We start from the raw sequence: 27,647 nt of genomic DNA on the forward strand, positions 1-27,647 counted from the left end.
ATGTTTACCTTTAATAGTGCTGTATCTATAAAGATTGCTCATTTTTTGTAGATAGTAAGAGATTGAAGCTGCAAAATTTCTGTTGTACACACTGCCTATGCGGTGAAGCTGAAATTGATTTTTATAGTATATAATGTTAGATAAGAAACAGGAAAGTGGTGTCTGTGTATTCATAGAAGTGGTTACATGCGGAGAGAAGTAAGTCATGATTATCCTTTACACAACTGATTAAATAATGAGACAAATATATTAGAAAATATTTGACACAAAAAAAGGTTGGAAGTCTAGTTGCATTGCTTTTTATTGATTTTTTGGGGGTGCAATTGTAAACAGACGCAACCTTAACTGCACAAACTATGACTAAAAACATTCAAAATACTGGATAATGAGACATCATAAAGTTCTGCATATACATGAAACCTACATCCTAGTTGAATCTGGTAAGTTATAATGCACGGGTTTATTATTATTGCAGCTGTTTCGTTATTCCAACTATTTTCTTCATTGGAGGAATCAGAAGGTAATGCGTTAATAATATTGATAAGGTGCATTGATACAACCCAGATTATACTATGTACTGAAAGCACTTCCCTTCCTTGCGCTCCGTTATTCGTATATAAACAATAAAACCATGCCAAGCAGCGTGGAAAAACTGGCTGTATTATTATGAACAGCCCATCACCCGCATTAGGAGATGCTAAACAGGCGCGACGCTTTCGTTAGAGCTACGCCGGCCTTTCCCTTTTGCCCCTGGTGTCATGGCGACGGATCACGCGGGGCCGGGGCGCGGCTGCTGATTGGCCGCGGCCTCTGGGGGTTTAACCCTCGAGTCGCGCACCCGCCGCGTCTTTAGTGCGCGCCGCCGGGCCGGTGGTAGAAGGGCAGGGTGGAAGCCGCCGTTGGTGGGGCGTTGACCTTTTGTCGCCCCCCCCCCCGCCCGCGCCATGTCTTCAGAGAGGGAAGCGGGCAGCGAGGTAAGGCGGGGAAGCGGCGGCGGCGGCGAGGCCGGGTCTGTGGAGAGCGGAAGGCGAAAGAGCGGCTCCCTCCAGCCTCCCCGCGCGCCGCGGCTGGTTGTTATGTAAACGGCGGCCGGAGAGGTCCTGGAAGGGGAAAGGCAAAGGCGCTCTCCGTTCTGGTGGCTCCGCTGAACCTGCTCTCGCTTAACGTGTGTGTCTATGGCTCAGGTCCTGGCAGGACAAACAAAAAGGAGGGGGGAGGGATGCCCTTTAAAAATAAAAATAATAATAATATCCCAATCACCCCGAAAAAAGTCTGTTTCTCTCTGCAGAAAAGAAAACGAGGGACAGCAACACCAGAGAGCAAAAAAAAAGCCTCCCCTCCCAAGTGGTGTTCAGGAAATAATAATAATAATAATAAGTTTGATATAGCATGTCTTCTGCTGTTGTCATCGGGAGAAGGCACTGCAAAGTTTTTCCTCCTTTTTTGCCGTGGAAGAAGTGCAATGTTGAGTATATTAGTCAGAATTTTTTAAAAAGGAATTTTTAGCCTTGCCTCTCTTCTGCTTGCCACCACCATTCTCTTTTCAGAACACCACTACTTTGCTTTTTGTGGTTATGCCATAGGGAAAGGAGCACCAGCTGAAATTTTTTTACCAAACGCACAAAATGCAAGTCTCTCCTCTGACAGGGGAGAGGAATGGCAGCAGCTTGTTTTAAGAATACTGGCTGCGTCTTGTGTCCTGGTCATCAACTTATTGTTTTATTTTATTTGTTTTTTATTTAATTTGTATACCACCCTTCTTCTGAAGAACACAATCTAAACTATTGTAGCACTTTGTGCACATATAATACGTATACAAAAACAGATCACCTTTCTTGATATGGTAGCAGAAACCCAACATTACTGTTTGGCCAAATAGATTTGAACTAAACCAACTTGGTCAAGACTTTGTCAGTCATAAGGCTCTGGTTTGGGAAGCAGCTTTTGCTTCCTTCAGAAATTACCTCTTCCCCAGGAATAAAATTCCAGAAGTATGACAGTTTTGGGTGCTAGTGCTTTCCTTTCAGTGCAGATATAGTTTACAGACATTGAAAGAGGATGAATGCTGTGGAGCAGAAAAAATGGTAGCAAGAGACCTCCCACAGCTGCTGCTCTTTTCACTCCTCTATGCTACCCTAGGCTTTGCAAGCTAAGCAAAAATAGTTGGTTGCTATTATTTGTTTGCATGTAATGTGTAATTTTGTCCAAATGCTTACTGCTTTATTGTAGCATGGCCTAAGTTTTTAGAAGCAATTACCCATTTTGATAACTAGGATTTTGTTACGAATTTCGTGTCAGATTACGCCTAGTGGCTTCAAGGATTACACATTATTTTTGCTTTGCTAGAGATGAATGTTCCCATGGGGAGAAGTAGTAAAGTCTTGTTTTTCACATGGAATTTGATAGGTTGTGCATACACTCCAGCATAACTCTTGAGCATGTGTGCTTTGCAGAATAGCTTCAAATATTGTCCTTTTCTGAATGCAGTTAATCAAAGTTTTTCACTCAGACTGGAGTAGAAGTGTCCTGTTTTTAACTATTTAAATGATACGATAGGAACAAAAAAAATGAACAATTTGCAGTTTTGCTTTGAAATGAAGTGTGAAAGCTTAATCTTGACTAATTTAGTTTCACTTTGCTGAGGAACAGCTGGATTGGGGGCATTCCATATATCTCTTTGTAGTCAGGAAGGCGAGTAGTAGAGCACTTATACTGCATGCAGAAAATCCGTGACTCAGTAGCTGTTATCTCCAGATAAGGCTCAGAAATTAAAACCATAGCATTACCCTAATGGTAATAGTGGGAAACCTGTGGCTGCCAGAGGTTGTTGGACTTTAGGATCCAGCAGCCCCAACCACTATGCCCAGTGTTTGGGGATGATGCCAGTTGGAGTCTAGCAACATTGGGAAGCCACAAGTTCACCCTATATATGGGTGGTATATATATATATAGGGTGTGGTGGGCAGGTGCTGCTTTACCATAGTTAAACCTTAAAGTTTTTAAAATCTGTGATTCTAACATATTTTTTGGCTGTAGAATCTGAACAATTCTTCCTGATGTAATAATACAAATAGATCTGGCAAGTGTAATAAGGTGTCCAGTAAACTCGGCATTTGTGCAACAATATGTACACGGTTTCTATTCCTCTTCTATTATATTAGGGTACGTTTGCCAAAATTCTGGTCAACCATCTTTTTAATGAGCTGCAGAACACAACTATTCATATTATGGACTAAACCTCTAGGCTTGTTTTCAACTAAGTCCTACTCAAAGTAGACCCGCTGAAATTCAGGAGCCCAAGTTAGTAATGGCCATTGGCTTCAGCGGGCCCACTCTTGAGTAGGTCTAGCATTTAATACTACCCTTAGTGTCCAGTTGTCCCTCTGTTTCAAATGCAAGTACAACCACCAGAGGGTGTTCAGTCAACAGACTTTTGACTGTCAGCTGAATGCTTTGTTTTCTCTTAGATTCTTGTAGGGCCAGTGCAGATGTAATGCTAGTTGGTCATTAATTAGGGTGATGGTATTGGGAGTGGGAAGCAGGCTCTTCTTCGTTTTCATACTTCTCTGTACTTCCCTTTTCCCAACTTTAGCATTATTTCACACCAAGAAGCTGAACCTGGGTAAAGGCATGTGTGTGTCTAAGAGAGAAATTCTTGCATGAGAGGGGAGAAGTTGGGGGCAGGAGGGTGTGCATGAGCCTGAAGCCTGCTTCTAGTCTCCTAATCATTCTTAATAGCTAATCCAGCATTGCATCTGTATTGCCTGCCTATAGTGTATTTTCTGCAGCTGTCCTCAATGGAGATTAGTTTCCACCCCCCTTATAAATGCAAAGTTGAGATGTTGCACGTGCTCCAGCCAAATACTCTCAGAGTTTTTACATGAAAAAGTAAAACGAAACTTCTGTTCTGAAGCAGCAGTTTGCTTAAGCACTAAAATTCTTGGTGCATTTTTCAGTGTTCTGTTACAGACTTAATTTTTTCCTACTCGTTTTGGTTGAGAAGAAGAACAAGGCACCAGCTTTTCCTTCTTGTGTGACAGTTTGGTTCACATAGATGGGGCTTTTCACTTATTTTGGTTAATCTCCAAGTGCATGTAGCCAAAACCCATTTTGTTTCTCAGGGCATCAAGTTATCAGCAGAGGTCAAACCGTTTGTCCCCAAATATGCGGCAGTAACAGTGGCATGGTCAGAACCCTCAGAAGCATGTGTCTTTCCTACATACTATGGTACATGCTACCCATATGTTCAAGAGCCACCAGTGGATAAGTATGTACCCTTCTACGTCTCATTTCTTAACATACCTAAGTTTTAATTTACATGCCGTAGCTGTTTGGCAAGTTAAGTGCATTTTGGTCATTAATTGGGTAAGCTCATTCAATGTTTTAGGCCACAACATTGAACCCACCTCTCACGGGACACATTTCAAAGACGATGGTGACTTTGGGCTTTTGATCCCTAAACATTTGTTTTATTACATGTGGAATTACTGTAACTGGTATTTTGTTCTCAAAGCCATCTCTCTTTGCTGCTTTGTGGGAAGGTGGTACCTGCACAGTTTTAAACTGTCCTTATTGTTTTGGGTATACATATTGGGGGTTTGTTCTGGCAACTTTTTTCAGTAATCTAAAATCCGCATATTAGCAATCATATATTTAAATAACTACAACTGAGCAGCAATTGCTCAGTTTTTTTTCTCCTGTAAGAAAGAATAATTTTATGTCTAATGCAGGCTTCCTCAACCTCGGCCATCCAGATGTTTTGAGACTACAATTCCCATCATCCCTGACCACTGGTCCTGCTAGCTAGGGATCATGGGAGTTGTAGTCCAAAAACATCTGGAGGGCCGAGGTTGAGGAAGCCTGGTCTAATGGCTACTAAGGATGTGTAGGGGGATTGACTTATTTGAACAAATTAAATCAATCGCAGTACTTTCCCCAAGAACAGACCCCACAACACAGTGTATTGGGTAGTAATAAAACCATGCTCTTTGGTGGTGTGTAGAATCATGTTACCTTATAAATGGGGTTATTTGTCTGTGTGATAGAAGTCCCAGCCCCTAAGGCTTGCATACCTGGGAGGTGTATCATAAGTTCTACAGTAGCCATATGGCTACCATGCTTTTCTATTAGATTTACCTAAAGCTCTAAAGGCTCAGAATGCAGTGTGCTCTTTTGTAACACGGTACTCTAAATTGTGTGTGATTAAGATACAGCTTGGGGAGTGGGGAGCTAATTGACTTTCATTGGAAGCAATGGAGCTTCTTGGGGATTTCTAAACCTTTTTCCATTAAAAAAATATAGTCTATCATTTAATCACCATAGGCAAAATCATGCCCTTTTAAAAGTTAATTATTGTGAAAGGGGAACAGTTCCCCGACCCAGGGCATATTTTTGAAGGACACTGGAGACTTTTTGGGAGAAGGAGAATCTGCAAAAAAAAAATCTTTCTAGCTCTTCCGTAATTAGTTGGCTCCTGCCAACCTAGCAGTTTGAAAGCACGCCGTGCAAGTAGATAAATAGGTACCGCTCCGGCGGGAAGGTAAACGGCGTTTCCGTGCGCTGCTCTGGTTCGCCAGAAGCGGCTTAGTCATGCTGGCCACATGACCCGGAAGCTGTATGCTGGCTCCCTCGGCCAATAAAGCAAGAAGAGCACCACAACTCCAGAGTCGTCCACAACTGGACCTAACGGTCAGGGGTCCCTTTACCCTTTTACTGGCACATCACTAAGATCAGCAATAGGATATCACCTTTTGAATATAATGTACACCTTTTCATTATATTATTGCTTGCAGCTTAGGGAAGCAGTTCCATACCCCAAATTTGATGCATGCCCCTCTGATTTCAACAGATCAGCCTTACACCACATATTTTGAACACTACCATTTTATGCTTACTGTTTCTCAAAGGGTTGCTTGGGCTGCAGTCCAAATGCCTGGTTGGCTTTGACTGGAGTAGCACCAGTCAGTGCAGAAAGTGGGAAAGAAAATATTACCCCGTCCCTGTGCCAGCTCCCAGGCTGGCATAGTGAAGAAACCTGGAGCACACCTATTGCCATCATGTGATGGGCAGCAGGGCTGGCCCTTGGGACCACTCTCCTCCCCACCCCCATCCCCATTTTGTGGGTTTCTGCTGATCGCCGCCAGCTTCTACCCAGCTCTCAGGTGACTGCATGAAGTTCCTTGATGGCAGGACTTCCTTCCCCTACCCCCAGGGGTGGTGGGGAAGCTGTCAGAGCTGAGCAGAGGGAGATTTTCACCCCCTCCAAGGCAGATTTGGGGTTCCTGTGTTAGTAAAATAAATTGGTTATTATGCTTATGGCTTAAATAGAAATTGTTTTGTAATCATATGATAAATTCTGTTACAGCCCAAGTATTCGTTTTCATTCTATTTTTCCTTGCAAACCTTGTCATGTTTGTCATGTGTCCAACTAAAAAAATAATAATATGTTTATTTAATTTAGACAACAGACACATACTCAAGATGCGCCCTGGGATACTGCCACCTCTCATTCTCAATATCGATCTCAGAGCCTTATGGGATGTAGTTCGCTTGGGGAGTATACCAGTTCTCCTTATTCAGTTAATGCTGCACCAAATGTATATGCAGTTACCAACTTTCAGTGTCCGAACAACAGCCCTAAGCTTTACAGCTCTTCGAAACAGGACAGAGACTCTGTCAAACAAACTCCTCATATCCGAAAAGAAGCTGCAGCTTTTTGCCAGGTAAGTGAAGGCAGCCTCGTAGATAACACCTTTCTGTCTTGCTACAGCTTGTATTGAAGGGACAGGATACCCAAATCCTGTCTGTGAAATCACCCCAGGCTTCAATAATCACCCCAGGCCTCAAGCAGGCTTCTTTAGCGCTCCATTTTCAAAGAGGTGGAGTACTCCCCCCCCCCAGCATTTCCCCACCCCCACACATTGGGTCTTTCAGCTTTCATTGGTCCCTGCCAGCGGCTGTGGCTGCTAGCGATCTGTGCGGGACCTTCAGTGACTGTGCACTGATGATAACTAGCTTCTGATTCTCTTTGTATGGGGAGTGAGTGGGTTGACTCTACCAAACAGCAGCCGCGGTCTCTACAGGATAGATATACTGGCTAATATTATAGAGCTGAAACAAATTGTTAGCTGTTAAAATTCAGTGAAACATTCATAGCCCAGGTCTGTGTGCAACATGAGCAGCTCTGCAGATTCTAGTGGAACAGTCTGCTTGGGCACAAATGAAACCTTATCCAAGGCAGGGAGCCAGCCTGGCCACCTTGCATTAGCCTAGCAAATACCCTGCTGCAGAAACAGAGCCCTGTTGAAGTAGCAGGCCTGAGTTTTCCCTCTGCTACTCAACAGTTTGTGAGAAACATGAGCTTTATAAAATGCTCAGCAGCCAAAGCAAGAATTGGCTGTCATAATCAGCCAACGTTCCTAGTGTGCGTTTTGGAGAAAACTGCACTGGAAATGAAAAGTGGACCAGCAATTTATGAGGACGCCCTTCCTGCTTTGAATGATCTGCACTTCTCCATGGCACAACAGATGGGTTGGGGGGGGGCTTTTTTAGGGGTTACTGAAAGATATACGTAAGCTAGGACCACATGCCTAGAGGAACTAGACAAAGTTAGCTGAAACCCTGAATTTATCAGGAAATTCAATATTGGATAATAGCTAAGAGACGCTTGTAGCAATGATTCCTTGGATGTTTAATGCACCTCTAGTGACAACTTTAACATTATTTGTATCTGGACTTTGAAAAGTTCAAAAAACAAATTGTACAGATAAAAAAATATTCCTTTTGCATTTGCTCTTGAGCAACAGATACCATTATGTACTACTTTTTAGTGTTTGTGTACTGAAATTCTGCTATGATATAATTTGGAATATAGATCTAGTTACAGGTAGGTAGCCGTGTTGGTATGCCGTTTTTTGTTTTGTTTTTTTAAATCCTTGCAGTAGCACCTTAGAGACCAACTAAGTTTGTTATTGGTATGAGCTTTGTGCATGCACACAAAAGCTCATACCAATAATGAACTTAGTTGGTCTCTAAGGTGCTAACTGGAAGGAATTTTTTAATTTTGTTTTGAATATAGATATAGACATAAAAAATTAAGCCCCTTTTAAAAAAGATTGAAAGGTGGTGTTATTATTTTGTACAGAGGCGCTCAAAAGACCATGAATCCAAATGGGAGAGTAAGAGATCTGATGGATCCACAGAGTGTTCACCTTACACAGCTCTGCATGGAAGAAATCCTATTAAAGCAGGTACTACAATAACAATTGCAGTATTTTGCACATTGGTGTGAGTAGAAGTTCTGCAATTGCAGAAAAAGCCAGTGTATGATTTAGGGCAGTGATGGCGAACCTTGTAGAGACCGAGTTTCCAAACTGCAACCCAAAGCCCACTTATTTATCGCAAAGTGCCAACATGGCAATTTAACCTGAATACTGAGGTTTTGGGACGTGGGTGGCGCTGTGGGTTAAATCACAGAGCCTAGGACTTGCCTCTCTCGGGAGGCCAGATTCAGACCCAAAGTGGCATATTTCTGAAACTTGTACTGGATTAAAGTGCAAGACTTTTGCTAGTTTTGTAGCTACCCCCCCCCCATGAGTGTATCATTTTTACCCAGTTTGGTAGATAAATAGGTACCGCTTTATAGCGGGAAGGTAAACGGCGTTTCCGTGTGCTGCCCTGGTGCCGGTTCGCTGGAGCAGCTTCGTCACACTGGCCACGTGACCCGGAAGTGTCTGCGGACAGCGCTGGCTCCCGGCCTATAGAGTGAGATGAGCGCACAACCCTAGAGTCTGTCAAGACTGGCCCGTACGGGCAGGGGTACCTTTACCTTTACTTACTGATTATATGTGGTTAAGATGTTGTTAACTTCCTTATTTTATGCTTGTGCAATATTGTTAGCTGTTTTGTTCTCTCATTGGGATGTGAAGCAGGATCCAAGTATGAATGAGATAGTAAATAACTATTTTTTTTTTTTTTGCTAAAAAGCATTGTGTGTGATGTGTAATGATTACTAAAAGCAATAAACTATTTACATATCGTGAAATACGTTACTTTGCATATAAACTCTCTTTTTTCTTTTTTTTAAAGACAGGCCCATTAAACCAGCAAATGGGAAGTTCAAGCAAATTCCAGCTGCTGAGTGCCTTCCGGAACCTGCATTTGAAATTACCCTCTCAGATTTTCCAAAATTGCAAGGCTTGGGAAGTAGTGATCTGTTGGATATTAAAAAATGTGCATGGGGTCCATTGGGCTCAGCTGAAGGAGATAAGCTGCCTCCGAAACCTCCAGGAAAACCAGCCGTTTCAGCTCTGATAACCAAAGAGGTTAGCTATTTCATAGGCTTAGATGCTGAATGATAGTGTGTTAATATGAAGCTGCTTGCCTGAACAATGTATGCATGTTTAAAAATTGTGAGAAATATGCAAGAGTAAATAGACACTTTTCCTTTTCAGTATTATCACGTCCTGTTACATGTTAGACTAGCTTTAGAACTGAAATCTTCACCTGTCAGTCAGATTTTCCTAAAGGCTATTTGTCCTATTAGTTTTGTAAGTCCTTGTTCTCCTTTTCTTAAAAAGGCAATCCTATATTATTCTGAAGATCATTTCTCCCCTGTAGCATTAACAGATAATCTTCCGAATGGTCATCAAGAATATTATTGTTCTGGTGACTTATATTTTATACCCAAGAAAGGAACAATAGAACTCAACAGGAAATCATTTTGGGCTACAGAGAGAGGTAGGCATGGTTAGACCTCCTAGGGTATAAAGGTACTTCATTTTCTTTCTTTTTTTAATCTTTAGATTTTGTACCTGTTTCTATAATTCCTGCAAATGGTGACTCATGGTACTATTTCTCCCTGCAGTAATTTCTGTAGTTCCCTCATGGTGAGATCAGTACATCTTGTGCACGAATCCAGTGTGGTTTATATTCCCTCTGCCAGGAGGCACTTAGCAAATTTTAAAAATCATCCTTGTCGAGTACATGTTGTTTGGGAAGCCCAGAACCTATTGATCAAGCATGAATTCTAGTGTGTATAACTGCAAGATGATGGCCATGTGAATCGGCCCCTTGTATAACAAAAGTTCAGCAACATATGGATAAAGTCAGGCTATGTCTTTCCTGCAAGGCAATTTTTATTGACTTGGTGAAATATAATAAACAAAGAAGGTAGTTCCATTTCTCTCCCCCCCCCCAAATATTTTTTTCCCCTGAAGATGAAATATGTCACAATTTTAAAGATGAGTTTCAGCTTTGGTAAATTGCTTGAAGAAAACAAAGGTTTTTGCACCTCCACTGGAAGAACTTTTTATATCTTTTATTGATACTTGTAAGTTTAGGAGGCAAGGTAAAGAATTCAAATGTGAGCTCAGTTCCAGGAAGTTTAATACAAGTTTTGATCTTTTAACTGCTGCATGGATTGGATAGAGGGACAGAGCAGGTTGCTGCCTTGCTTTTATGCTAAAGACTGAAATATTCACTTTAGGGAGAAACAACTCCGAAAAAGCATTTCCCAGCAAGACCGTTAAGTTCTTCATCTGATCCTGGAGGTAAGGGCTATCTGTAGTGATAAATATTTCTTTACTGTTGATATAGCATTCTGTTCATTTAAGGTCTAACGTGCAAACTTTAGCCTAAGCATGCTTTGAAAGGGTAGAGAAAAGGTATTGGCATGTATCCAGCTAAGTTCGAAGAAGATCCACTAAAATTAATGCACCTATGTCGGTCACACCCATGAATTTCAGTGGGTCTACTCTGAGTAGGACTTAGTTGGCAACAACCCTGTTATTCTGGCTGAAGAAATCCTTTGGAGGTTACAGAGTGTCTGGGCTGTTTTGAAGTAATTGTTTAAACATTTGTTTGAAGTGTGTCATACAAATCTTGGACTGAAGTACCGTATTTTTTGCTCTACAAGACTCACTTTTTCCCTCCTAAAAAGTAAGGGGAAATGTGTGTGTGTGTCTTATGGGGTGAATGCAGGCCGCGCAGCTATCCCAGAAGCCAGAACAGCAAGAGGGATTGCTGCTTTCACTGTGCAGCGATCCCTCTTGCTATTCTGGCTTCTGAGATTCCGAATATTTTTTTTTCTTGTTTTCTTCCTCCAAAAACTAGGTGCGTCTTGTGGTCTGGTGCATCTTATAGAGCGAAAAATACGGTAATTTTTTTTAAAGATTTCGGCACATAATACATCAAAGCAAAAGGGCCAATATTTTATCATTCAAATAGCTACATTAGAAAGATCAATATAGAATGTTGCTGTTTATTGTATATCTCTCAAAACTGCACGTTTTGTAATGGAAAAAAACCCTGTGAACATTTGGCACAGCCCCACTAAAGATTTGTCTTTGTCTCATTCAGTGAAGAGTTTGTTCTGTCTCACATCAGTTTCTCAGGTGTCCCCTTGGCCTGCTGTGTCTTGGGCCACGGTGCTGTCGCAAGCTCCCAAGAGAGTTGTTTCAACTCCAGCTACAGTTCCTGCTGGTAATAATTCTGGCAGTAAAGGAGAAGATGATGTTCCCAAAGATCGTAAGGTAGGATGATGGTTTTTCCAAACCACTGTTCTGTTACTGTCTTTCGGAATAGCAGCTAACCAGAGTCCCAGACTTAACTCCCTAGTGGATTTATTTGAAAAAATAATATATTGAGAGAAAATGGTCTTACAGGACAGAAAGGACAAACATCAATTCTCTCTTTCTCTTTTAAACCCTTAATTCACCGTAGCACCCTTCATGTCCATTGGACTTCACTCTTTCTCTTGAGTCAGTCACTTCTTAGAGGCTAAAGTTTCTTATATATACCGTATTTTTCGCACCATAGGACGCACCAGACAATAGGACGCACCTTGTTTTAGAGGGGGGAGAACAAGAAAAAAAAAATCTCCCCCTCTCTGCCCAGCGCCCCTTCAGCGAAGCGGCAGGAGGTGCTGGGCAGAGAGGGGGAGAATTTTCCCCTTCTTGTTTTCCCGCTCTAAAGCAAGGTGCCGTTCAGGCGGCTATCTTGGAAGCTTGGAGAGCGAGAGGGGTCAGTGCGCACTGACCCCTCTCACTCTCCAGGCTTCAGGTTCCTTTCGACCTGCTCTTTGGGGCTGGCGGGGGAAGCCCACCACCAGCCCCAAAGAGCAGGTCAGGGAGCAGTGGAAAGGCACAGCGGAGAGGCTGCTGCCATAGTCGTGCGTCACCTCTCCAGCTGGGAGAGGGTCGCGGGACTATGGCTTCTTTAGCCCCTCATGCGCTCTCCCAGCTGGAGAGGTGGCGCGCGGCTAAAGAGGATCCTGCCATAGCCCTGCGACCCTCTCCCAGCTGGAGAGGTGACGCGTGGCTATGGCTTCTTTAGCCCCGCGCGCACTCTCCCGGCTGGAGAGGTGACGCGCGGCTATAGAGGCTCTTGCCATAGCCGCGCGTCACCTCTCCAGCCGGGAGAGGGTCGCGGGGCTATGGCGTCTTCACTCCATAGGACGCACACACATTTCCCCTTCATTTTTGAAGGGGAAAAAGTGCGTCCTGTAGAGCGAAAAATACGGTATATACCTTTTTCCTCATTGCACTCTGCCTAGCCACTTTCCTGATCATTTCCAAAGGACTTGTATCTTAGTTCATGACCTTGCTCTGTGTTGTTCTTCTTCTGTCCTACATTTTCTTCCAGCCTTTTAGTTAAAATCTTTTGCTCCAACTGTTCTTCCTTTTTAGCTCCTATTTTAAACTTTTCACATTCCTCTTGCATTTACCCTTTTTACTATAACGTTTCTCCCACTTTGGGAGCTTCTTTTGACTTCTTTTCCTAGCTTGTCTTATTTTTGTGTGTTTGGTTTCCTTTTGAATGTTCTTGAACATGTTATCTGATGCCTTAATTTGCTTTCTGTTTAGATAATTTTTAATCTGGGTTCAATTCTTGTCGCTTCACTGAACCTGCTCTGACTCCTGTTAATAATCTCTTGCTTCTCAAATCACGTGGCAGTTTTCTGTTCTTTTAGTTGATTTCTCTTCAGCTTTTCTATTACTCTTAACAATGTTAACTGAGTTGAGTTTTGTGTGCAGTAAATATGGCATGTAAATATATATGTATGACATATTTTTATTTACAATTTCAATGTTCACTATAACTCCCCTGGCCCTCTGGAGGTACTTTTGATTGATTGATTGATTGATTGTATATCCCATTTTTTTTCCTCCAAGGAGGTCAAGATTGTGCACATGAATCTCCCCTTTTTCATTTAATCCCCACAACAACCCTGTGGTGTAGTTTAGACCAAGAGGCAGCAACTGGGCCAAGTTCACCCAGTGAGCTTCATGGCTGAGTGGAGATTTGAACAGTCTGAAACAGACAGTAACGAAACAGACCTTAGGGAACAGAACAAAGATTTTGTGTACAGATAGATATATTAGGGGGTGTTTTCATATCCTATAATTCCAGATCAGAGGCTTATGAGAAAAAGATAGAGTTTGTATTCCGTCAGTTTAGTGTCTTAACTTTAGCTTTTATTGCTATGCAAGCTTGAGTGTAACTTTTTCAAAATCCTGTCTTGTTTTACTCATTTTGCAATAGTCAGAAACAAGAGAGAATGCTAATGACCATGAAGCTGAAGAAATGGCAGATAAGAAGAAGAAAAAGAAGAAGAAGAAAAAGAAAGAGAAAGTTCAGAGCCAAATCACTATAGTTCAAGAACCTCCAAGAATTGAGGTACCAAAGTTGGGTTTCTGGTTGCATCAAAAGCTTTGTGTATGGGCCATTAAGCAAACTGTGTATCAACTTGAATTTGCAGATATTAAGGCGTACCTATTCTTGGTGCTCAGACACAGTGTCTCTTTTTATCTGTCAAATAGGACAGTGAATCATTTTGAAAGATTATCATAAGGTCTAACAAGTCATGCTCATTGTTAATTAAAAAACCCCCAATATTGTTATTGTAATTAAGAGTAGTCAGCATATATATTCTGCTTTGTAACATTCAAAGCATTTCACATTATCATATTGCACTCCTTACCATAACCCTGTGCGGTAAGATATTCATATATTCATATTACTGATAGTGTGAAGGTGCTCTAAGGTCACCTAGTAACTGCATGGCAGAGGAGAGGTTAAGAGTTTGGGAGTTCCTTATTCTTAGAGCCTGGGTTGCAATCCTAACTCCACGAAACGGAACTAAGCCCCACTGGCATGACAAGGACTTACTTCTGAGTAGACACGGTTAGGATTGCGCTATTACAGGGGTCGGCAAGGTTTACCCCGTCTGGCCCGGTTCACTCCAGCGGAGATCCCTCTATGGGCTGGATCGCGTGTACACGGCCACGATTTCCGGCATCTGAGCATGCTCAGACGCAATTTCCGGCATTGCAGAAGCAAGTCCCTGCATCACGCTGCCCCAGTTTAGTGCAGCGTGCAGGGACTTGCTGAGCAGGTGGCTTGGTTTGGGGGCGGCTTGGGGGCCAGTTAAACGACCCCTGTGGGCCTGTTTTGGCCCATTGGCCTTAGGTTGCCTACCCCTGCGCTATTAGCTACTACAGTTGTACCTCGGGTTAAGTACTTAATTCGTTCCGGAGGTCCGTTCTTAACCTGAAACTGTTCTTAACCTGAAGCACCACTTTAGCTAATGGGGCCTCCTGCTGCCGCCGCGCCACCTCCGCACCATTTCTGTTCTCATCCTGAAGCAAAGTTCATAACCTGAGGTACTATTTCTGGGTTAGCAGAGTCTGTAACCTGAAGCGTATGTAACCCGAGATACCACTGTATACTACACCAGCTCCCAAATGTGGCAGGTTCTTTTTACACGTTGAAAATAATTCAGGGGTCGTATGTGGTTTTCCAGTAACTTCTCTCCCCCCTCCCTTTATGAATGAGAAGGGAGAAGCATATTGATATAAAATGTTTTTATTTCTTTTTTTAAAAAAAGATCTAGAACAGTGGTGGCAAACCTATGGCACGCATGCCAGTGGGGGCACTCAGAGCCCTCTCTGTGGTCACATGCACCATCGCCCCAGCAGGGCCATAGCTAGGGGTTGAAACTGACGCTCCAGCGCTGCTGGAGGCTCCTGACCGCTTCTAGCGTGGTCTCAGCACTTCTAGGGCACCATTTTCACCCTTGGGGCCGCGCCGGGAAACTGCTGCTCTCTCCAAAGCCTGCGGCACCACTACTCAAGTCACCAACCAAGCCCATATGCCAACCAAACCTAACAGCTGCCTCTGGGCTGGTTCTGCCTCCCCGCCATCAAGCTCAGTTGTGCCCAACCCGCCTTCCTGCTCTGCTCCCGGGTGCATTTAGAGCCATGGTAACCCTGGCGAGCGAGGGGCTGAGCAGGTGTCGACATTAGATGCGCCAGGGCCTCCCGCCAGTCTGTTGTTCCTACTCGGGAGTAAGCCTCCTTGAGTTCAGCAAAGTTAGACAAATTATCAGCATGCGTACAACAGCAAAAATCACATTAATTGTTCTAAAGCATGCCAAATGCAAACTTTTACCTTTTGTTTGTATCATTGAAAGCTCTGTTATTGTGTTTTTCTTTTAAGACAAAAGATGTTAATGTGCGAGTTGTTTTTTTCTAAACTAAAACCTCAGTATTCAGGTTAAATTGCTGTGTTGGGTTTTGGGTTGCAGTTTGGGTACTTGGTCTCTAAAAGTTTCGCCACCACTGATCTAGAATATGAAGGATGCACAGCAATGCTGGCACATCAAATAGTCCCGGGTGCCATAGTTGTCAACGTTTCCCTTTCTTTAAGGGAAATTCCCTTATTCCGAATAGGATTCCTCACAAGAAAAGGGAAAAGTTGACAGCTATGCTGGGTGCTGAAGTGGGGAAGGCCACTTTTAATCTAAATTGTGTGTGTAATGTTGCCTAAGTTAACACTTTATTTCCATTTCCTCAGGACGTTGAAGAATTTCCAAACTTAGCAGCTGCTACTGACAAAAAATACAGGCCCGCTCAAAAGCAGTTTTGTTCCACGCCACTTACCAAGGAGCACATTGAAGTAAGGCACCTTCAGTTACCTTGGTCTTCTAGTCTACCTTCCCCATTTGTTTTCCCTTATTGGCAATCCATACTCTTCGGCCATTTCAGAACTCAGCAACTCTATCAAATTTTAGATTATGGCGTGGCAAAAAAGTCTAGTGTGACTCGCAAAGGGGCGCGGAACGTGAGGGTGGCAAAACAAATTCCCACATTTTAATGTTGCAGCTTCTTTGAATTTTGTGTGTGATGCAAGAGCACACTGAGACATAGCATTTGTCTTGTAATTTATTTATTTATTTTGATAAATAAATCTTTATTGAAATTCATGAATGTCATTACGGATTTAACTGCACACATACACATACATACTATATATATATATTCTTAAATTAGTTTAACTTAGAATGTTAATTTGACCTTCTAATTCCATTTAGATATCAGCTAAGCTAAAATCCATAAAATAAAACAACAACAAACTGAAGTAAAATAAATATAGGCTTCCCATCATTTCCCGATATAGTTGACATTTGTAATTTTGAATGTACTTATAATTATTACCTTACATTTAATATACTTTCTTACAACCTAGCGTACCGATTTTCCTTTATTTCTTAATATTTTATGTACACATTTGTCTTGTATTTCTGTACTTCAAAGGGAAGAACAAGGGAATTTAGGTTTGAGTCTCACGTTGGTTCTCCTCAGAATGAATTGGTGTCTCCCAATTCAGACACGTCATTGGTAAGAAAAGCTCACAAGCAAGTGCCGCCTACTCCAACAGACAAAAGGAAAATGCAGGTAAAATTGTTCTTTCCACGTTACGTTATAATAATTATTATTATTATTTATACCCCACCCATCTGGCCATGTTTCCTCAGCCACCCTGGGCAGCTCTCAATCAAGTGTTAAAAACAGTACGGCGTTAAATATTAAAAACTTTCCTGAACAGGGCTGCCTTCAGATGTCTTCTGAATGTCAGATAGTTGCTTATTTCCTTGACATCTGATGGGAGGGCGTTCCACAGGGCGGGCGCCACTACAGAGAAGGCCCTCTGCCTGGTTCCCTGTAGCCTCACTTCTCGCAATGAGGGAACCACCAGAAGGGCGGTTGGCTTGCTTCAGAACAAAAGTAATATTTATGAATGAATTATGTGCACATAAATTTTACTCACTAGATAAAATGCAAGACCAAGGGGGAAGAAACGTGTTTCCCTTTCTTCTCCTGCAGCAAACGCCCAAGAGCAGTGGAAAGAAGAGCCTGGATCCTGTGCAACTCGATTTGGGAGGGATGCTGGCTGCTTTGGAACAAAAACAATATTCAGAAAAATCAAAACCGTCCAAGCCTGTGGTGCTTTCAGGTAGAAGTTTTGAGAGTGCTTTTGTTGTATGATCCTTTTTCAGAGTACTTTTTTCCCTTCTTTTACAATGGCCATCTCCTGAGGTAGGCTAAACGTTGCAAGAATTCACTACAGTGGGAAAGTTCCGACAGAATGAAAGAGAAGCCAGCTTTGTGAAGTAAAATAAAAAAGATGAACTGCAATTTCCTCAACACACTGATGTCTAGGAGAGATTAGTGGAAGTGTAACGATTTCTCTTCTGCTTTTTCTCAGGTGGTGGTTTATATTCATGAAAATTAAGGATGGTCAGTTTTCTACAGGTTTTTTTTTAATGTATTTCAATAGCTGGGAGAGTGTCTTATCAAAATGATTGGCTATAAATAGGTAACTGTCAGATTTTACATGCTATACTTTGAAAGCCTTAGTCTGGAGTCCAAGTCCACATTTCAAAGTAATAGCCTATCTTTTGAAGGAAGGTTCTACTCATCCGGCATCTAAGAAAGTCCAACTACAATACAAAGTATACTGCAAAAGCTCCCATTGCTAATCACAGTCTGTATAATAGCACATAAAGTTATGCTGATGGAAATTCTTTACCATTGCTTTCCAAAAGTGGTGGGGAAATAGTGCTTAAAGTGTTATGGATTTTTCAGTATTCACAGAATTAGATTGCTGTCAGTACAGAAATTGTCCAAAGATGGCATGCATCCATGTGGAGGATGAAACAGCTGTTAAATCAGCAAAGGGTTTGTGTAACCACTTCTAATGTACCATGCAAGTTGTCCACATTAGATCATGTCAGACTTTGTTCACGGATCTGAAGTGCACTTTGGGAAAGAATAAATGCAGCAGATGTCTCCACTGAGATAAAGTGCTAATGTTTAATGATTCCTCTAAGTATTACGTCCATGCAATGCAACTACAAAACTGCTTTGCTTGCAATAAGTGATATGAAGGATTGGGCTTAAGCACATTCTGGAAGGAGAGCAACACATGGGTGAAAGAAATTCGTAGAGAATTTAGTAGCATTTGTCCAGAAAGAATTCTAAACCAGACTGTTTACTATTGAATACTTTCAGTAACATCAAAAGCTGTGTTATACTGACTCAGACCATTGCTCTAGGTAGCTGACACTGACAGCGAGTCTCCAGAGTTTCAGACATTTGCTGCCGTATTTGGGACTTGTTGCATGCAAAATAGATGATCTGCCACTGACCTTTCCTGAGTATTTGCCATGTTGTACTGTATTTTCCGTTTCCGTACGCTGCTCTGGTTTGCCAGAAGCAGCTTAGTCATGTTGGCCATGACCCGGAAGCTGTACGCCGGCTCCCTCGGTCAGTAAAGCGAGATGAGCACCGCAACCCCAGAGTCGTCTGTGATTGGACCTAATGGTCAGGGTCCCTTTACCTTTACTGTATTTTTCAGATACATAAATAAGAACTGCTTGTTTTATTTAAAGATTATAGTAGATTTAAGTAATGAGGTACAGTGGTACCTCGGGTTAAGTACTTAATTCATTCCGGAGGTCCATTCTTAACCTGAAGCACCACTTTAGCTAATGGGGCCTCCTTCTGCTGCTGTGCCGCCGGAGCACAATTTCTGTTCTCATTCTGAAGCAAAGTTCTTAACCTGAAGCACTATTTCTGGGTTAGCGGAGTCTGTAACCTGAAGCATATGTAACCCGAGGGACCACTGTATTTTACAAAAATGCAGCATTCACAGTACAGACCTGCTGAAATTGAAAGCCACACTGATGAAGCTAAGCACACTTTGTAATGTGCTGAATCGGGAAAGGAATGCATTCTTTATAGGTATACCTGGGTGTCTGTATAGCTTGTGTGCTGAGCTGAGTGCTAAAACCGAGTTATGCTCCAATCCTAAACATATTTGTTCAGTAGAGTCCCAATTGATACTGATTGTGCTTGCTTCTGGTCTAGTATGGATTTCAGACTTGGCCATTGTCACCTGATAGCAGGTTTGCTTTTGTTTTAGTTGGTAGCGCAGTACCATTGCATTCCAAGGAACCCGTGACGGTAACAAAATGTCAGCAGTTAAATCAAGGGAAGACGCCACATAACCCGTTGGACTCGAGTGCGCCCTTGGTTAAGAAGGGAAAGCAGAGAGAAGTCCCTAAAGCGAAAAAGCCAACCTCGCTCAAAAAGGTACAACAAGCAATAATCCTATATCAAAGTTTAGTGTAGCTGTTTAGCCACACCCGTATTTCTTACTTTGGTTTGTGCCTGGCTATAACTCTGTCTTTTTTATAAAAAATAATAATGGGGAAAAGTGTGACGTTCTTTCAGATTGTTGCTGTGGGAAAGGACTAATTAAACTATGTAATCTTATCTAATCCCAGAGGGTGGGAGGGAAGTGAGCAGGTCTAATTTGGGGTTAATCCATTCCTTTTAAGACTAGAACAGCCCAAAGGTGATTTGAAAGGGCAGCTTGCAGTGAATATATTAATGTTTTCTACACTAGCACTCTTGTACGACCCACCTTTCAGTTTGCCAGTAGAACCGTCATGTATTGCTTATATGAACTAGAACAAAATTTAAAAAGCAGAATATTTTAAGAGTGTTTCCATCAATTTAATTTTTGAAAGAGGTCTCTAAATGGGTATAAGTGGAGGTGCAGTTAGCAACTTGCCTGCTTTATCAGTGGCGTAAAGCAATTGCCGCAGGTAAACAAATTGAATGATAACTCAAAATTGCCACACTCTTAAAATTAAATCAAGCCTTCTCCCACCTTCCATGGAAACGTAAACATTAAAGGCTGTAAAGCACATACATATGTGCCAAAAAAAGTATTTCAGAAATAAAGAACTTTGTCTGGAAACAATGAAGTGTTTCCTTTTCAGATTATTTTGAAAGAGAGGGAACAGCGGAAAAAGCAGCACCTTTTGGAACTGACGGCGATACCAAATGAGAATGATGCTGTCCAGCAGGGTGCAACTTCTGAGATGACTGAGAATCAGACATTTTCTGAGGACACCAAACTAGGTACCTCTTGAATCAGGGGTGCTACTCGTTTTCATTTCTGACCAGGGGATGTCTAAGCAGGGAAATTCTGCTTTTGCAAATTTCTTCAGCAAGAGGTCTTAAAAATTGGTTTTTGGGTGTAAGGAATTCAAATCTGCTATTATTTTTGTGACTGGACAACATTTAGTTTGCTAAATCTATGATTAAAAAGTGCATAAACTGCTCTCAGAAAACCAAAGAATTTTATCTTTAATAATAATAATAATAATAATAATAATAATAATAATATCTTTATTGTCATTGCCCCCTCTCGGGGACAACGAAAATTACTTGGCTGCTCCATCCACCCAGGTAGGGCACTCCACACAAAATCAGAACAACTATAAAAACACTAAATAAAACAATACAATATAATACAGCAAGGAAGATTAGATGACTTTCAAAGTCCAGGTTTCCCATTCAGGGCCGAGATCGCTCTGGAGAAGAAGCTGTTCTTGAGACGGCTCGTTCTTGTCTTCATCGTCCTGTATCTCCGTCCCGACGGCAGGAGCTCGAAGAGACAGTGACCAGGATGCGATGGATCTTTTACTATGTCCAGTGCCTTCCTATGGCACCTTGTGGCATAAATCTGCTCTAAGGTGGAGAGTGGGCAGCCAACAATGCTCTCTGCTGCCTTAACAACTCTGCACAACCCCATCCTGTCCTGGGTAGTACAGCTTCCGTACCACACACATAAGCCATAAGTGAGCACGCTCTCAATGGCACAGTGATAGAAGTCAAGCAGCAGTTTCTGCGGAAGATGGTTTTTCCTTAGGATTCTCAAAAAGTACAGTCTCTGCTGCACCTTCTTCACAAGCCCCCTTGTGTTGACACTCCAGGACAGATCCTCTTGTAATTCAATACCCAAAAATCTGAACGTTGTTACCCTCTCCACACAGACCCCATCAATCAAAAGTGGCTGGACATTGCTCTTCTGTCTCCTGAAGTCCACCACAAGCTCCTTTGTCTTCCTTGTATTTATGAGCAAGTTGTTAGTTCTGCACCACTGTCAGCCGCTCCACCTCATCTCTATTGTCCGTTTCACCCTCCCTTTCAGAGATGAGCCCAATCACGGTTGTGTCATCTGCAAATCTTATGAAAATGTCAGGTAATGCTATAAAAAAAATAGTTTTAGTTCTTGGACATCAAGATTAGTTCTTGGACATCAGCTGCCAACTTACTTCTTGGCCTCAGATGTAGCCGTTACGTTTCTCATGTGAATATAATTTAGCAAAGCTACATTATATTAATTTTACCAAAACATCTTTTGAATTCCCAAGTCATGTTACAACTTTTTAGCATCCCTCATTTTTGGAATTTGAAAGCTGAAAAATTCAACACTCCATATTGCCAGATAGCTGTTGCAGTAGTGTTTTCTGAGATGCAGCTGCCACAGTAATGTAAAACAAAGGTGAAAATGAGCTGGTTGCAATACATGGCAATTCAAACGATGATTTAGTGAGACTACGTGGACTCCTGGAGAGGAGTTCACACCCACTGTTCTCTCCTGTCCTTTTTACTGCTGTACCGAGCCTAGGTTTGGCTTAGCATGTTGTCTGAACCTCAGATTCATGGTAAAGCTTTCCCACTAACTTCAAACTGTAACCAAGACCAAACCTGGGATTGTTCTCTACCCGTTTTATTCTTTAAACCTCCAAAAGATTAACTGAGTATTCTTGTTTGGGACTGGGATTGAATTTCCTCCTGAACAAATGCCTTTTCAGAAGAAGTGGAAGTTTGAAATGGAAAGGTCTGCCAAGTCACAGGACACCTCTTCCTTTGTTTTGCCTTGTCCAGTTTATTTGCTGCAACATCCTACAGGAGATTTTGCCTCCCATTGGCAGAAATAGCTGTCGAGAGATTTCTCTGCACAATTCGCTTCAATCCCTTTATTTCATGTATTGCTCTGCATTGTGTAATGATTTCCTTGTATGTTTTTAAAATGCATTTTTAAGCCCTATGGTCAGAACAGTGCATGTGACCCTACTTATCATTGGAGTAGCTCTCCAGCAGTATTGAATAGTTTGTGTAGTTATTACAATTTTTTACTGCTAAAACTGACATTCTGCCTATTTTAAACTACAAATCATAAATATAGAAGGCAGGCTATGCTTTTTTGTGGTCTAGCTGTTGTTTTTCCCTAAATCTAAAAGTTGCTTAAACTGTAAATGGATATCTGTAAAAACAGCCAAACTGCCGTAGGCCAGAGCCTTGTCTATCTTTTTTGCAGTTGTCCCTTCATATATGTTCAGGGCTTCTTTTTCTTCAGGGCTCTTAAGCACATTTATTTCATGCCATTTTCATCTTGACCCTGGGCTGAAACTGAAACAAGCTCCTAAGTTTTCTAATATTGATCTGAAGTTCCTGTTCATCAAAAATAACCCCTTTTGTATTCAACTTTCCTTTGGATTCAGAAAGCGCAGATGAAGGCCCTACAGATCCTGCAATTGCAGCCCAAGATAATTCAGACGTGTCACTGGAATGTACAGCGTTGAGTGGATCCACGAATAATTCCCCTGTCCCAACACAGCTGAATTCCAACCTTCCCAAAATCCACAGCCGAAGGTTTAGAGAGTAAGTATTCTGGTGTTGGTCATGCCAATCCTATCCATGCATTTTTGTTGTTGAGCTTAGTGGGGTGCCTCTCAGTTTGAATGTCATATCCTAATGCAGGGGTCAGCAAACTTTTCCAGCAAGGGGGTGGTCCTCTGTCTCTCAGACCTTGTGGGGGGCTGGACAATATTTTGGGGGAAAGAATGATGCAAGAGCACCACAAGCCCCGGTGGCTACTTACCTGTGTCTTGCCAAGCGGCAGGGGCTGGCGGCGGTGGAGGGACAATGAGTGTGGCACGCGAAAGGGCTCCAGAGAGGGGCTGCTTAAAATGGCAGCCGTTTGAGCGCTGCTGCTGCTGCTGGCACCAACAAAGCCCAGCCCCCTTCCTCCTCTAGGCAGGGCAGGGAGGAGCCAGGAGGAGGCACTGCTGCCGCCATGTGAGGGAGAAGGAAAGAACACACACGCTGGCGTTCCATGCGGCGATCCACGGGCCAGGTCCAGAAGGCAGTTGGGCCTAATCTGGCTTTGCCGACCCATGTCCTAATGTGTTTACATGAAGGCTTTTGACTCTTAGTCATACATGTATTTCTCGACCTTCAAATATCAAACTGTTGATATTTTAACCCCTCCCATTGACAGAATCTCCTGATCTGATGTTTTGAGAAAGGAGGGGGCAGAAACTGTTCTTCTACTCTTCCGCTCCTGACTGACTGCCTGACTGTGTGTGTGGAGAGAGTCTTATCTATGTAGTGACTAGATGGCTGAGTGGGAGCTGTAACATTCATGCAAGCCAGTAGTTCTTTAGTTTGTAGTAGCTATTAGAAATAAAAGGAATTATGCTTCACAGCTAGCTTCAGTGTTACTTAGTCTGCATGAGTCTGGTGCTCACAATGCACAGTTGTGGGTCCAGTGCACTGGGACCTGCTTTCCAGGATTGGAAGGTCTCTGAAAGTGCTCCAGTCACCTAGCCCAGTCGGGGCAGAACCAGTTACTGAGCCCAGTCGCTGACATTGGTTGAAAGGCGTACTGACACAAACATGCTAATTACTTCTGGATACAGTTTGCTAATTTTGTGTGTGTGTGTGTGTGTGTGTGTGTGTGTCTTTGGATCGAGTGGATGAGAAAAAAAGGAATGTGGGGAGAATCAGACACTTGCCGTAACACTGAAACAATTGGTTCTTTCTTTAGTTACTGCACCCAAGTACTCAGCAAAGAGGTTGACAGCTGTGTAACAGATCTCTTGAAAGAATTGGTGCGCTTCCAAGACCGCCTTTATCAGAAAGACCCAGTCAAGGCCAAGACGAAGCGCCGGCTTGTTATGGGGCTCAGAGAAGTGCTGAAACACTTGAAGCTGAAAAAGTTGAAATGTGTCATCATTTCCCCCAACTGTGAAAGAATCCAGTCAAAGGGTGAGCCTTTCTATTAAAAGTATCACTAACTGAAGCAAATGCAGATCAGATTTCTGGTGGAGGGGTGTAGCTGAAGGAACAAGCAATGCTGGTTTTCTCTTAAGATGTATCTGGGCGAATGAAGCCCTTTTGCCAGCAATGCTAATTAAATTGACCAGTTCTGATGCTTTTAATCCTCATAGTTGTTTTACCCCAGGTGGGTTGGATGAGGCTCTGCATCTCATCATTGACTCCGCTTGTGAACAGAACATCCCATTTGTGTTTGCTCTCAATCGCAAAGCTCTCGGGCGTTGCGTGAACAAAGCCGTGCCAGTCAGCGTGGTGGGGATTTTCAGTTACGATGGCGCTCAGGTGAGTTGTGCAAAAGCTGCCGTTGCGCCCTGTTCTGCATTATGCATTTCATTTTAAATACAGTGGTACCTTGGTTCTCCAACTTAATCTGTTCCGGATGTCCATTCCAAAACCAAGGTGCGCTTTCCCATAGAAAGTAATGCAAAACAGATTAATCCATTCCAGACTTTTAAAAACGACCCCTAAAACAGCAATTTAACATGAATTTTACTATCTAACAAGACCATTGATCCATAAAATGAACAGTGTACTACAGTCATACAATCAATCAGTAGCTGAACACACAGTCACAAAAACCAAACAAAAAGAGCCACAGAAACACAAAATAAATAGCAAAAACAGACAGACCTCAGCGTAACACTCAAAACGGAAGTGTGGCACTCAAAACGGAGCACGTTTGGCTACCGAAAAAAAGTTCGCAAACCGGAACACTTACTTCTGGGTTTGCAGTGTTTGGGTTTCGAGTTGTTTGAGTACCAAGGCGTTTGAGAACCAAGGTACCACTGTAGAAGCTTTTAAAGTCTTTGGCCGCTAATGCTGAAATGTTTAAAAATATTAACCATCCTTAATTGTCCGGGAGTACTGTGTCCTTAAATCACCTTAGCCCTGTTGAGGTATTCTATTTACTTTAATGCTAGTGCCCTTCCCATCACCCTCCGCAAGTTTGAGCGCAGTTACCTGAACAAATAGAGCTTAGGGGGAATCGACAAATAAATCCTCAACAACGTTCTGCTGCTGGGACCACTGAACAACCAATTTGGGATCTTTGATCTTCTCCTCTTTCAACATTCGTGTGAAATAAAACTGTGGAGCATGTTATCTTCTTGGGTTTGTGGAAAAAATGCTGAAAGCTTGGCGAAGCACTAACCCAAAATCCGATCTTAGTTTCTCGCTGCCTTTATACCCTAGGACTATTTTCACAAAATGGTGGAGCTGACAATGGAAGCGAGGCTGGCCTATAAGGAAATGATTGCGGCATTGCAGAAAGAGTCAGCTGAAGAAGAGAAGGAAAGTGACTCTGCAAACTTGAAAACCCTTTGTAGAGAGCCCAGTCCACTAGATGCTGGTGAAGTGCCCCTTCCAGAATCTGATGAGGATGTCCCAAATTACAGTGAGTTCTGTGTGTGCGTGATTTAATGTGGGCAGTCTTCTCTCTGGTATTAATCGGCCATCTTGACTGTTTGGAACAGGGGTCAGCAACCTTTTTCAGCTGTCCACCATCCCTCAGACCATGTGGGGGGGCCGGACTATATATATATATTTTTTTGGGGGGGGGAATGAACGAATTCCTGTGCCCCACAAATAACCCAGAGATGCATTTTAAATAAAAGCACACATTCTACTCATGTAAAAACACCAGGCAGGCCCCACAAATATCCCAGAGATGCATTTTCAATAAAAGGACACAAATCTATTCATGTAAAAACACGCTGATTCCTGGACTGTCCGCGGGCCGGAGAGAGAAGGCGACTGGGCCGCATCCAGCCCCCAGGCCTTAGGTTGCCTACCCCTGGTTTGGAACATGAATGGTCTGACACAACTCTTTAATTTCTGGTCTTTCTTGATTTGTCAGATATGCTGGTGCTAACTTCGAAAAAAAGGAACAATCTCATGTCCATGTGTGTTGCCTTTTGTGCTGCCAAGTTCAGTAACTTTGGCCACATAAATATGAGTGACTTCCCCCAACCAGTCTCTTCTGGCTATGAAATTGCTGTAGCAAGGCCTCTTGGGATGGGTGACCAGCACAGTATGCAGGGAGCTCTATGATACCCATATGCAAAGGAGCGTGTGTGAGAGGGAAATAGAAAATGGTGTTGGCCTGTCTGGGGAAACCAAACCTCACAAGCAAAACAAGTGTTGCTTTGTCCATCTCAGTTGTTGTATTGAAGGCTGGCATTATGGTAAACACTCTCAGGCCTGCCAACCTTCTTGCCCATCCATCATCTTTGGGTACCAAACTTAATCAACATTGTAGGATCTCCCTGCAGAAATCTACCTCAGTTCCAAGCTACCTCCAGCTGAGAACGTGATTTCTTTGCACCTGCTGTCAGTGATTCTTCAGGTTTACAGACTCTTCCCTTTTTCTTCATACGGGTCAAAATATTTTTATTCTATCGTTTTGCTGCATTTGACCAATCACGGGAAATATTGATGCGATAGCAACCACCATGTTTATTTTGCAGATGACAAACATCACTTTGTGAGAGCATCACACTTCCTCTACAACAGGATTAATCTTTCACTGATCTTTCCGGAGTTCTGGGGCTCAGAGTGCTGAGCCACTGAGCTACCGTGTGATTGTTTTCAGATGGAGCCCTGCCAGTCTGACTGTTGCTTGTCTGTGTCTCGGAGAGAGAGTGAAAGCGAGCTGTTCCTTTCTCTTGTGTCATGGAACATATGGGGCTGTTCATCTTGCTTTGCTGCCCTCTACAGCTTCCAGTCTTAGCTACATGCTCTTTTCTAATTTCAGCTGATGAACTTTGCTTCAAACGATAGATTCGACTGGGCATTATAAAAGTTTGTTTGACCTACAGCTCTCTAGCTTATGCTTTCTTTCATAGAAGAGCGTAACTAAAAGCAATACAAAATAGATAACTGACAGCTGACAACAAATTAAGCAAAGCTCTTATCGCATGGAGCCTCTGTCCTTCCCCTTCTTTAAACCTGGCCCAGTTCCGCTGCCTAGATTATCTTGTTTCCTGTGTAAGGAGGCTAATCCTTGAGTCCTTGAATTATCAAGCGTTTGGGGATCTCAGTGCCTGATAAAGCAATTTGAAGGTTTAAAGTGTGTATGAAAGCATTTCCAAATGCAGTTTTCTCAAGGCTGTGGTGCAAACAAAGCATCCCCATAGCTGACCTTGCATTTGTTAGTCTGAAAAAAAAATGTAACGCTAACCTTCATACATTTTTTTTCTAGTTAAAATCTGGAAGCGGAAGCTTGAAGAGGAGTATAACCCATACACACTGGAGCTGGAAAAATAGTCAACTTCTGAAATGTTGACCTTGGGTTTTGAAGAACCTCAGTAAATCAAGACTACCTTA

The 27,647-nt window shown here is 42.6% G+C and overlaps 1 protein-coding gene across 1 annotated transcript; it reads left to right on the forward strand.

Annotated features, from left to right (window-relative positions):
* The first annotated feature begins 810 nt into the window (after positions 1–810).
* On the forward strand, positions 811–27,647 carry SECISBP2 (SECIS binding protein 2). Its single transcript, XM_081880408.1, has 18 exons — positions 811–974; positions 4,122–4,267; positions 6,461–6,722; positions 8,144–8,249; positions 9,088–9,323; positions 10,487–10,550; positions 11,386–11,531; positions 13,543–13,677; positions 15,856–15,957; positions 16,596–16,736; positions 17,166–17,295; positions 19,267–19,436; positions 20,132–20,273; positions 22,706–22,865; positions 24,034–24,254; positions 24,451–24,605; positions 25,515–25,716; positions 27,523–27,647. Exons 1-18 carry the CDS (start codon positions 945–947, stop codon positions 27,585–27,587), a joined length of 2,613 nt encoding a protein of 870 aa, XP_081736534.1. The 5' UTR covers positions 811–944; the 3' UTR covers positions 27,588–27,647.

Source organism: Podarcis erhardii (assembly GCF_964252035.2).
Source record: "Podarcis erhardii genome assembly, chromosome: 11".
NCBI classification, from domain to species: Eukaryota; Metazoa; Chordata; class Lepidosauria; order Squamata; family Lacertidae; genus Podarcis; species Podarcis erhardii.